The 12906-nt window shown below is 40.4% G+C and overlaps 1 protein-coding gene across 1 annotated transcript in view; it reads left to right on the top strand.

Moving 5' to 3' along the window:
• The window catches only part of CAPRIN1 (cell cycle associated protein 1), a 50199-nt gene that overhangs the window by 17320 nt on the left and 19973 nt on the right, over positions 1 to 12906 (top strand). Inside the window, exons 5-9 of the mRNA XM_056137231.1 lie at positions 3198 to 3436; positions 3722 to 3804; positions 7766 to 7903; positions 10290 to 10342; positions 10426 to 10512. Coding sequence (XP_055993206.1) covers positions 3198 to 3436; positions 3722 to 3804; positions 7766 to 7903; positions 10290 to 10342; positions 10426 to 10512 — 600 coding nt within the window. The remainder of the gene's footprint in view (positions 1 to 3197; positions 3437 to 3721; positions 3805 to 7765; positions 7904 to 10289; positions 10343 to 10425; positions 10513 to 12906) is intronic.

Below are 12906 nucleotides of genomic sequence, written 5' to 3'. Positions count from 1 at the left end.
ACATTTTTTGGGTGTTTTGGGAGCACCTGGCAGTGCTTCAGGCTTACTCCTGTCCTTTTTTTCCTGATACGGCTCAGGGATCCATATGGGCAGTGCAAACGTCTTAGCAGCACTACTGTTGCTTCAGCTGTTTTAAGTTCTCTAGCTATAGCCTAGAGAACTTTGTATTTTTCGGTCTTTTTTTGCTCCTCATTGGATCTGATGTAGTTTTCTTTAACATTTTTTGTGTTCTCTTTAACTACGTAGATTTTTACCTTTTGATACCTAAAGACCTCTCTACTCTTGGTGTTACATGCTTTAAATTCAGTAAGATTGCAAGCTCTCGGTTGGAGAGAGCACAAAAGCTGCTTAGTCCTTTGAGCACCTCTTAGAACACTCTTGCTCAACCCCCCAAGCACACTGCCAGGAGTTGGCTAGGCAGCACCCCTCTCACTTCACAATGGAGAATGAAAACACCTTAGTCTTGTTAGATGTCTAGTTTTTCTTGAAGTTTTCTTTTGGGATGCTCATTGATGTTCAGGAATGAGGCGTGGTGGTCTGGTATCACGAATTTGAACCAGTGTTGGTGCTTGGTGCATCACGTGACGAAGTTCTTATCACCCTCTTTTAGACAGAACTCAGCCCTCTATATGTTCTATTTACTTGTCATACACTGTTAATGTGTTATTGAATCCATTTTTTTTTTCTTTTTTGGGTCACACCTGGCCATGTACGGGGGTTACTCCTGACGTTGCACTCAGGAATTACTCCTGGCAGTTCTTGGGGGACTATACAGGACACTGGGAATTGAACCCAGGTAGTCTGCGTGCAAGGCAAACACCCTAACCCGCTATACTATAGTTCCAGCCCCTAATTTTTCTTTTTGTTTCAATTTTAGGACATCCCTGGCTGTACTCAGGAATCACTCCTGGCAGACTTGGGGGGACATGGAGTGCTAGGGATTGAACTTGGGTTGGCTCTATGCAAGGCAAACACCCTGTTCACTGTACTACTGCTCTGCCCCTCCACTAGTCTTATTTCTTTCTTTTTTGGGGCGGGTTAAATCTACTAGTGCCCGGGGTTTATTCCTGGTGGGGTTTGGGGATCATAGAGGTATTGGGGCTCTAATTCAGGTTGGCCATTTGTAAGGCAAGCACCTTTCTTTCTGTACTCTCTCTGACCCCCAAGACAGACCTCTTTTTTAGTCCTGGGTTAAAAAAAAGACATTCTGAATTTAGTAATATACACCAAGGTCAGTATCTCTGGGAGAACAGAGAGTAACAAAGAAAAAGAACATTCATACTAACTAGCTTTTCTTTTTGTTTTTGGGCCATATCCAGAGGTTCCTTGGCTCAGTGCTCAGGAACCACTCTTGGTGGTGCTCGGGGAAACATATGGGATGCTGTACTATCCTTTTGGTCCTTTTTTTCGGTTTTGTTTTTGGGGCCACATCTGACTGCTTAGGGATCTCGTAGTGGGCTTGAGGGACCTTACAGGGTTCCAGGGATTAAGCCCAAGTTGGCCACATGCAAGGCAAATGCCTTACTTGCTGTACTGTCACTCCAGCCTTATATATCATACTTGGCATTTATCTATTTTTACTGCATCCTTTTTTCTGTCATCACCCTTTTATTAAAACAAATCTTGTTTTCTCTATTTTCAGTATATTGGGGAATGTGCGTCTGTTCTCCCCCAACCCTTTTTTCCCCCTTGGTTTTATTTTATGTAAGTTTTCAGTGGGGGGCTATTTACTGTCTTTTGATCAGTGTTTGGGGCTTGTTCCCAGCATTGCTTAGAGGTACCATCTGGGGCTACCATGTGGTGGACCCCTGGGCCCAAGGTGCTTGGTTCACCAGGGCCTGTGTTTCATGGCGGGGGAAGCATGTGATGCTCTGCATCAAACTTTGGCCTCTGCCATGTAGGGCATTTGCTTCTAATCCTAGAATGCTTTTATACCAATAATGGGAGCTTGGAGCGATGGTATAGTGGGTAGGGCTTTTGCTTTACCTGGAGCCCTCTTTGGCATCCCATATGGTTACCCAAGCACCACTAGGAACAATTTGAGTGCAGAACCAGGAGTAACGGCTAAGTATCGTTGGGTATGACCCCAAAAGCAAATAAATAAACTATAATATCAACAATGAATTGGGGTGAAGGGGAATGAATGGGTTTTAGTATTTCCTTATTATTTAACAGCAAAACTTTGGACCATTTTTTCCATATATGAAACAGGTATCTTGTTGAAATTTTTATTGGTTGGGATCCTTAAGGAAGAGTTTGAAAGGTTCCATATCCAACTAGTACATAATATCTGCAACTATTCTCTTGTCTGCTAAATTTTCTGGATCAACTTGCAAAGCCATCATTTTTTATTTCTTATTTTTTTTATAGTTACAAAGCTTTCTTGTTTGAATTTCGGTCATAACAATGATCAAATACCATTCCTCCACTAGTGCACATTTTTCACCACCAAAATCCCCAGTATCTTCTGCATCTGAACCCTTTCCTGCCTGTGTGGCAGACAATTTTCACAATACTCTCTACATTACATTCAATATTTTGGCGCCAGTCCCACTATTTGGAATTTTCCCACCACCACTCAAAATCTGCTGGAAAGGCAATGCTAGACAATTTGTTTTGTATTGCTTGTTATGAATAGCATATAATGTCCCGCGGCTGTGTGCTCCTGGAATTCTGAAATTTTAATAATTAGGGTCAGGAGACTGTAGTGAGCTGCTTGGTTCCGAGATTCATTTGTGTGTCTCTGGAACATGGCTGTTTAGGAGCTTAATAAGTAGCCGAGGGCAGTTCATGGGCGTCATCTCAGAGTCCCATCAATGCCATCATTTGAGTAGTGTTTCAGTAGCATATCTTCTTGGAAAGAATTACTTTGAATTTCTAGCAAGTGCTTAAAATATGGGCAATGTTTTAAATATTGTTTATAAATTCTAATCATTCTTCTTGTAATCATTCTGTGCATCAGTCTAACTCATTGAGTCAGATACTTCTTTGGGGGGACGTTTGGGTTGTACCCTAGGTAGTGGTACCTAGGTTTTTGGGAATGAACTGGGTTCAGTCATACTACACGACAAGCAGCTGGTAACCCCGCTTGTACTATTTCAGTAGTCCCAGTGAAATGTTACTTTAATTGCATTGGACCAGAAATTGAATGAAAGGAATTTTGTAAGATTTTGTTTTATGTTTGTATTCTTCTGAAGATTCAGAAAACGATAAAGAAAACAGCACGTCGGGAGCAGCTTATGCGAGAAGAAGCCGAACAGAAGCGTTTAAAAACTGTACTTGAGTTGCAGTATGTTCTGGACAAATTAGGAGATGACGAAGTGCGAACTGACCTGAAACAAGGCTTGAATGGAGTGCCAATATTGTCCGAAGAGGAATTGTCAATGTTAGATGAATTCTACAAATTAGCAGATCCTGAACGGGACATGAGTTTGAGGTACAGTGAGTTGTATTTGGTAATAGAAAGTTGTTTGGGGGCCATAGCTGGCTCTGCTTAGGGCTTTCTCCTAGCTCCGAGCTCAGGGATCACTCCCCATGGAGCTTGGGGGGGCCATGTATGGTAACAGATTTGACCCGTTACCTGTTAAGACATATGTTAAACATGCAAGGTAAGTGTGTCTTACCCACTTATTGTCTTGTGTCTCCAGTCCCAGTAATAGAGACATCTAACTTGGATTAAGTTGGCAACTGAAAGGTGGTAATCTGTTGTTTATTTTGTAAGGTTGAGCGAACAGTATGAGCATGCCTCCATTCACCTGTGGGACTTGCTGGAAGGGAAGGAAAAGTCTGTATGTGGAACAACTTGTGAGTATCACTGATGATTTTGGTTTCGTAACCTGAGAATATTTTCAGACATTGTTTTCAAATAATGAAATTTAGAATTACGTAAGATTTACTGTTTGATTTTTAGGTTTATTTATTGTATTTTGGGGGGCCTGCTCCTGGCTCCGCTCAGGGTCTATATGTGGTGCCAGTTGAACCAGATTTATGACTGCACCTTCATTCATACAAGGCAAGCACCTTAATCTAAGGTGCTCTTTTAAGCTCTTTTCTAAATACAAGTATTCTGCTTTGGGTCACAGCTGGAAGTACTTAGGGACTTTTCCTGACTTTGCTCAGGAATGACTTTTGGAGGTGCTCAGGGGACCATAGGTAGTGCTGAATCAGGGTTGTAACTGAGCCACATGCAGAAAGAACCTTGACTTTGTATTTATTATAATTTTTTTTAAATGAAAATTTGGGTAGTTTGGGGTCAGAGCAGTAGTATAGTGGAGAGGGCACTCAACCTTGCATGCGACCTGAGTTTGATCTCCATCATCCTTTATGGTTCCCAGAGCACTACTGGATGTGGCCAAAAAACGGGAAAACATTGGGTGATTACTTCAAACAAAAACAAACACCTTTTTTCCCTTGTTCATTGATTTGCTCGAGCGGGCCCAGTAATGTCTCCATTTTGAGACTTGTTACTGTGTTTGGCATATTGAATACGTCACAGGTAGCTTGCTGGGCGAGATACTCTCTCGTATCTCTATATTCTCGGTAGCTTGCTGGGCTCTCAGAGAGGGGCAGAGGAATCGAACCCGGCTTGGCCGGGCTGGCTGCGCACAAGGCAAATGCCCTACCGCTGTGCTATCGCTGTGGAAAATTAATTGTGTATTGGATTGAGCCAGTGGCTTCCACACACAGAGCATGTGGTTCAGCTCTTGGAGTTACCTTTCCCAGCCCTCTTTTCCTTCTTTTTTTGTAATTTTTTTTTTGCATATTCGTGCATATGTGTGGGAAAGTTCCTATGTCTAATTCAGTATGCCAGCCACAAATCACCAGAAATTTGTATCAAAGGGTCCTAATATGATTTTGTATCTAACATAAAATGTGCTTAAAGTGAACATCAAGTTGCCTTTTCCTGAGTTTTTGATATTAGAGGCTGTTTCTTCCTCGTAGTTTTAGTCTTTATCATTGCCCTGGTCTTTAGGTTCTTTTGGGTCACAGTCACTTTTTCTGTACCTGAAGTTGTCCTGATTTATTCAGGTGTGGAATGGGGTTTGGGCCTGATAAAAGCTTATTCCTAGCTCTGTGCTCGGGGATCACCCATGGCGGTATGTAGGAGTCTGTAAGTAGTAAAGGAGATTGAATGGTAATCTGCCTTGACCAGGTGCCGTCTCTGGTCCAAGAGCCACTGTTCATGTTCTGTGTTTGTATTTTTACTTTACTACATTTTTGACCTTTTAAAGTACTGTCACAAATGTGCACTGAATTGATCATTCAAAGTTTGGTGGGGAAATAAGTTACACATGCATGAACTATTCTTTATTCTTATCCTGGAAAATTAGTTTTAGTCTCAATGTTTTTCACAAGCATTGTTGAATAATAAGAATTAGACATTTAATCTTGTAGTGCTGTTTTTGTTTGATTTTGGATCACACCTGGCGGTGTTCAGGGATTATCCTGGTGGGGCTCTGGGGACCATTAACGGGGTGCTGGGATCAAACCTGGGTGTACATGCTGCATGCACGGGAAGAGCCCTATTTTGTACTTTTGCTCTGCTTATAATCTTGTAGCTTGGCTTGATGTTGCTTTTCTATCTAATCTTGTTCCCATTCTAAGAAATGAAACATTTTTATTTAGTTGTGAAATTGACAAATGTACTTCAAATTGTGTTTCTATGTAAATTTGATTTTCTTGAAAATAAAGTCTGTCATAAACCGATTAAAAATTTTTTTGTTTTATTGGGTCACACTTGATGCTCACACTCTTTGCTCTGTAGTTAGATATCACTCCTAGTGGGACTAATAAAGGGGGACTGATTATGTGTTATGCTGGAGATAGAACCTGGGTCAGCAGCAGGCAAGGCCTTACCTGCTGTACAACCTTTACGGTACTTTATGTTAATTTTATCTTTTGATATTTGATATGATTCTGGAAGTTTTATTTTTCTGTGTAGTAGTCTTACTAGGGAAGACATGACACCGCCCCTCCCCCCCCCCACACACACTGTACCTCTTAAATACAGATGGAAAAAATTTGAGATTCTTGATAACATTGTGCCTCTGGCCACCTATATTCTTGTGTTCCAATTTCTGACAGTTTTATTTGAATTTTCTACTTATCTTCATTGATTACTTTTCTTAGACCATCCCCATTCTACTTTGTCTTCTTTCTCCCTGTTTTGATTTGGGGCCACACCCAGTGATTACTCCTGGCCTTGTAATCAGGCATCATTTCTGGCAGGCTGTGGGAGGAGCATATGGGGTGCTTGGAGTCAACCCAGATTGACCACATGCAAATCAATTCCCCTATTACGTTGGTTGTGCTATGTCTCCGGCCCTTTTTCTTTGAAAATTGTTTAATGATTTTATTTTGCTTATGTTGTATATGCAGTGCTTTTTTTGTTTTGGTTTTGGGCCTTATCCAGTGGCGTTCAGGACTTATTCCTGGCCCTTTACTCAATAATTACTCTTTTTGGGCTCAAGGGACCGACCGTATGTGGTATCGGGACCTTATGATACCTGGGGATAGAATACAAGTTGGCAATGTGCAAGGTAAGCGCCCTACCTACTGCACTGTTGCTCTGGCCCAATATTGTATATATACATTTGAACTTATCTTCGACTTACTACCCTTCACTTACTGACTCCCCATTTTTTCCCAGTTTTTCCCACCAGTTTCAAAATTTAAAATATTCAGCTATAAGGCATACATACTTTCTTTTGTTTTTGGCTCATACCCAGTGGTGCTCAGGATTTATTTCAAGCTCTGCACTCAGGAATCACTACTGGCAGTCTTGGGACCATATGGGATGATGCGATCAAACCTGGGTCAGCCACATGCAAGGAAAGCATCCTGCCTCTCCTGCACTATATTTCTGGCTACAGGTGCCTACTTTTAGTGCATACTTTTGATTATTTAAAGTTTCGCCCCTTATTAAGACTTTGTATCTTGAAACCTTTCTCTCACTTTATTTTCCAAATCTAAGTTTTTGCAGCATTTAAGTGAGTAAAGTCTTCTGTCTCTTCCTGACTAGGTTCAAACTATTGTACATTTGTCTCTCTCTCTGTACACACACCTGTGTTCTGGATGCAAGGCAAGAAAGGGACATGCATTAGTCACATCAACTCTCGTTCTTAAATTTTTAATAATTGAATCACCATAAGATACACAATTACAAAGCTGTTCATGGTTAGGTTTCAGTCATTCAGTCAAACACCTTTCCCCTTACCAATGTAAATTAACCACAACCAATATCCCTCCTGCCAACCCCTTCCCCCCCCATACATATGCGCGCGCGCGCACACACACACACACACACAGCTTACCTCTATGGCAGGCATTTTTTCTTTCCTTTTGGGCATTATGGTTTGCAGTACAGATACTTTGTCATGGTGTCCCTTCTCTTGCATATCTGGGTCTTTTCACGCGTATAAATATTATTTTATGGATATTAATGACCATTTATTTTAAGTTGGACAGCAGGAAGCTATGAGAGCCTGTTTTTCCACTTGTAGTCTTAATACCTAGCATGTATTTGAAAAACTTGAGTGAATAAATGTTACTTGTAAGCTTGGGAGGGACTAATTTACTTAACAGGTAAAGTTTGATAGATTATTTTCCTTCCTTAGTTTTATAATTTCTGTTCTTAGGATTTCATATTATGTGTCTTAGTAACTTGATGAGGTTTTTCTTATCACATAGTTATGTAGAATTTTGAATCTTTTAAGTCAGGCATCCTTAGATGGCCTAACACTGTTCATTCATACTTATTTTTAAGACAAAGCTCTAAAGGAAATTGTTGAGCGTGTGTTCCAGTCAAACTACTTTGACAGCACCCACAACCACCAGAACGGATTGTGTGAGGAAGAGGAGGCAGCCTCAGCACCTACTGTTGAAGACCAGGTAGCTGAAACTGGTGAGTGCCTATGTGGGTGTAAGCTTTAGGTGGTTTTCCTTGTTTCATTTTGCTGTATTGGGGATTGAATTCTTCCAGGTCCTCATAGGCATGTGTTTCAATGCTTGAGCCATCTTCCTGGTTTAATTTCTTGAAGTTCCTTTTTCCCCCTTTCTGGATATATATATTTCAGTTTGATTAATATTTGGGGGTGGGGTGGGTAGGATCATGGTGATGATTAAAATCCAAGACCACCAAGTCACTTTGTGCATGCCACTAAGCCAAATTTCTGTTCCTGGAGAGATCTGGTAGTTTTTGGGGATACTGGTTATTTTTTAAAGCTTTCGGTTTTGGGCCACATCTGGCTATGCTCAGGGGTTACTTCTGGCTCTGCACTCAGGAATTACTCCTGGCAGTGCTCAGGACCTTACCGGATGCTGGGCATCAAACCCAGTTAGGCTTCGTGTAGGGCAAATCCCTGACCCGCTGTGATATTTCTCTAGCTTGGGTTACTGTGTTTTTTAAAAGATACTAAGCATGTTAAGATACAAGCAGAAAAGCTGATTAGGAATTACTTCCAGAAGTATTGTCAGTCATTGATCTTCCTAATTTTTCTTTTTCTGGTTTTTGGCTCAGCTGCTGCTCATGTGCAAGGTGCTCATGTGCCAGGAATTGAACCTGGTCCTCCTGTTGCAAAGCTTAACAGAGCATAACCTGAGAAGTTCCTTTCTGGCCTCTAGTTTACTGGTCTTGATCACAGAGATTGGCTTTTTTGTTTGGGGGCTGCACTCAGTGGTGCTCCAGGCTTACTACTATTAGCTCTGTGTTTAGGGATCTCTGGCAGACTTGTGGGACCATATGGGATGCAGGGGATTGAATTTGGGTCAGCCATATGCAAAGCTAATGCCCTCCTCATTGTACTATCACTCCAGCCCCAGAAACTATTTGATGCAGTATTGCTGGGCTAGAGTAGTTTAGGATGGAGAATTGGTGGGGACAGTGGACTCGCGGGGTGGTTGTCTGTGGTCCTGGGTGCCACTTTTGATGATACTTGGCTACCAGGCCAGCAGTTTATTTCTAGAGTTTGTTAATTAAGTACGGATCTTGAAGCCAGTGGTGCTCAGTACACTGTATGGTGCTAGGTATTGAATTGATCGAAGATTTATGAATTTGTATGTTGATAAAGGCAGGCAGATACTGTAACGCCTTTTAAAAAGAATTTTAACTTACATGTTCAGATTGCTGTTTACTATGACAGCAGTGTTAGGAACTGAACGTTGTGTTATACTTGATTATTTTTTAATTTATATTCTGATAATCACCTCATAATTATGAATTATAAACCCGTCAGTGGCAAGTTAGCACATAGTACAAAACTAATAAACACTATCAGTACTGAATGATTAGAAGTATGCTGATGAAAGTTTTTGTTTTGCTGTGGTTAAAAGTATGAACTTCAAGAATCAGATAGCCTGGGTTAAAATTTTGGCCTGTTTTTTCTTTTGGGTTTTCTTGTGGTTTGGGCTACACTCTAGTGCTGGAAACTCTTCCTGTCTCTTTGCACTGGAGTGCTTATGGGACCATACATGGTGTCAGGGATCAATTTGGCAGTGTTACCTGCTAGAAAAGCACCTTAGCTCCTGTGCTCAAGCTCCTGTGCTCACTCTGGTCCTGGTGTACTTTTTGACTCTGAAATTCTGGGCAAGTTATTAAACTTTCTGTACCTCAGATTCTCCTTTTAGAAGTAATAGATACGAGGTATGTGTATATATATCTATATAATACATATATACGTATATATGTATGGTGCCTGACACATATCATGTGTTGAGGTTGAAATGCGAGAGAAAAAAATTACACATTGAAAGAATTTCTGATTATAGATTTGTAAAGTACTCACCCTGTCCCCCTTTGTTATTTTTATTGAGTTGATTTTAAATGGGGGAGTATGATTCTTTTGGGAGGGCTGCATCAAACTTGGATCTTCAGCATGTGTGCTTCACCCCTTTTAATGGTTTCTTTTCATGGGCTCCACACCATGAAATGGTTATTTCATTCATGCTTGCTATAAAAGCTGTTTCTAAGAAGATTTAACATAGCTATTTACTGGTGTTTTATATTGTCCTGAAGAAATGTTGAGGGTAATGTCTCATTAGTCCTCCCCCCTTTCAAGTATCTGGGATTAAACCCAGGTCTCCTGGATTTAAGATGCGCCACATTCCACTGAGCCACGTTCCTGACCCTACTAATAATGGAATAAACATGAAATGTTTCCAAGTATATTGTAAGAATGATAAAATGTAGACATTTAACTAATAACTAGACAAATCAGACAGTATCGGTTTACTTGGAGTTTAAACTGTTAATGTAAGATTTCTTACATTTCTTGTGTCTTTTAAACTCTTAGAACCTGAACCAGCAGAAGAGTACCCTGAACAAAATGAAGTCGAATCAACAGAGGTAATTTTTTTTTTTTCAGTGCTAGCTCTCCTTTTTCCGTTGCCTTTCAAACAGAGGTCTGAAACTTTTCCTTTCCTTTGCAGTATGTAAATAGACAATTTATGGCAGAAACACAGTTTAGCAGTGGTGAAAAGGAGCCGGTAGATGAGTGGACAGTGGAAACCGTTGAGGTAAGAGTTCACTCTATTGCCAGGTTGATGGCTTGTTTTAAATTGTACTCCTTAAAAATCTGTGAATTGAATGCTAGGGGGTTTTTTTGCATTATTTACTAATATGTTTGTTATAGTTAACAGGTGATTATTGCTGGGTCTTTGGTAGAACCACTGCTTTGCTCAACATCAAAAAAATTAGTCACCTAACTTTGGGTTAATCTGTTTATTAAAATAGATAATTACATCTATTGATACCAGGTTGCTTCGGTAAAAGTCTGTGGTACCTTCCACATGGCTTGATGTCAGAAACACCTTCCAAATATGTTGGCATCTTAGGCTTTCACCCTAATATTTTCCTGGTTGTCAGGTTCTAGATTACTTTTATCAGCTTCCATTATACCTTATAAGTTAATTACTAGAAAAATTAGTTTATCAAAAGAATTTAATCTGTTTGGTTCCTTGTTTATCTAAAAGATAAAAATAAAGGCAGCTTGCTTTACTAATCTGGTTCTAGAATTCCTTTTCATTTTCTTTTGTACACTCAGCTTTTAGACATAGATGCAGGAAGTACTGGGGAGATCAAGGAATAGAGTGAGTCTGAGTTAGGTTGCCAACCCCCAGTGGCCCTCTGAGAACTGCTGCTCACATCAGGGCTGCCTTGGTGTGAGCAGCATTGTGTCATTGGGGCTGAGAACTGAACTGTCACGCTCACAGCGCTTCTGAGGATAGCTTCGAGTAATCTTGTACCCACAAAGTGAGGAGGCCCTTCATTTTATAAAGTTTAGAAAATGAATTTTAAACTGTGAACAGTATTTTCCTCTCCCCAGTATTACTCTTCGTATTACTCTCTCAGGATCATTTTCAAAGTTGTTGCAACTGTACCACTTCATGTAATAAGATAAACTGATGGGGGTCAGAGTGAAAGTACAGTGGTAGGGTGTTTAAAAAAGAGAGAAAACTACAAAAACCTGATGGATTAAGTAAAGAACTTGTTCTTTATGCTCCAAAAGTAAAGTTAGTAGGATCAAAATACTATTCATGAAACTCTTAAAAATTGTAGGATGGGGGGGGGATGAGGGGTGGGAGGGATCCTGGGATCAGTGGTGGTGGAGAATGGGCACTGGTGGAGGGATGGGTACTCGATCATTGTGTAATTGAAACCCAAGCACAAAAAGTTGTAAGTCTACAACTGTACCTCATGGTGTTTCACTAATAAAAATTTAAAAAATATTATAAGATAAGCATGTTTTTTGTGCTTTTTGGGTCATACCCAGCGATGCAAGGGGTTACTCCTGGATCATGCACTCAGGAATTACTCTTGGCGGTGCTTGGGGGGACCATATGGGATGCTGGGAATTGAACCTGGGTCGGCGGAGTACGAGGCAAATGCCCTACCTGCTGTGCTGTCTATTGCTCCAGCCACAGATAAGCATGTTTTTATGGAATTGATTACTATTAGGAGGGCTGGAAGGAAAAAAAAAACAATATAATGGTGATAGATGCAAGAGGAATGAAAATTTGCTGTACCCCAAGAAGACTGGATATATGCTTTGGGGAATATAGGTAATAAACACGTATTAGTGTGGATGTAGTGATATAAATGTGTCATCGGCATATTTGCATTAAACATTAGAAAATAATGGGTTGCATAGTAGGAAAAGGTTGGAAAGTAGCATACGCTATTTTGTAGTTAAGTACTTTCCTTATTTTATCTACTCACCAATGTGCCAGTTAGTGTTCTTTGTACCTGACAGGTGGGTCTTTAAAACAGTTATCCAGATGGGATTCTAGGAACTTTGTTTTATTTTGGAGCCACAGTTGGTGGTACTCAGGGTTTACTCTTGACTGTGTTTTTAGGTTTCATTCCTGGTGGGCTCACAGAATTATATGGAATGCCAGGATCAAAGTCAGGCATGGCTGAATGCCAGCCAAACTCTACCTTCTATGCTGTTTCACAGGCTCTTTTAGTGAAGCCTGATGTAAACCAGTTGATCTTTCTGGTAAGGTAGCTCAAAGGGATGGGATGTACAGGACTCTTAAGCGTTTCCTTAGTCATCTCCAGCACCAGTGTACCTAAGCAGCATTTCCTCACCAGACTTAAGCATCCAATAAGCCTAGCTGGGGAGGGCCTCAGCAGGTCAGGGAGTATTAGAAGAAATTATAACTAGAAGTTAGTAGAACTAGAATTGAAAGATAGTATAAGCTTTGGCAGAGAATGAAATGGTAGGAACTTTTGGAGTGTGATCAAAAATAGTATTTCTAGTGCTGAAAATTAATACATGTATAACAGTTAAAACATTATTTTAGAAAGTAAATGTTATGTGTTTACTGCATAGTGATTTTGTGGAATTGAATGCTAGATATGATAGCGTATTTTGGGGGAGGGTTAAACAGATTGTAGTGTGCAGGGTC

Source organism: Sorex fumeus, unplaced genomic scaffold (genome assembly GCF_029834395.1).
Source record: "Sorex fumeus unplaced genomic scaffold, SorFum_2.1 ptg000007l, whole genome shotgun sequence".
NCBI lineage: Eukaryota > Metazoa > Chordata > Mammalia > Eulipotyphla > Soricidae > Sorex > Sorex fumeus.
Note: the sequence above shows the minus strand (reverse complement) of the source record. Positions and strands in the feature narration are given on the sequence as shown.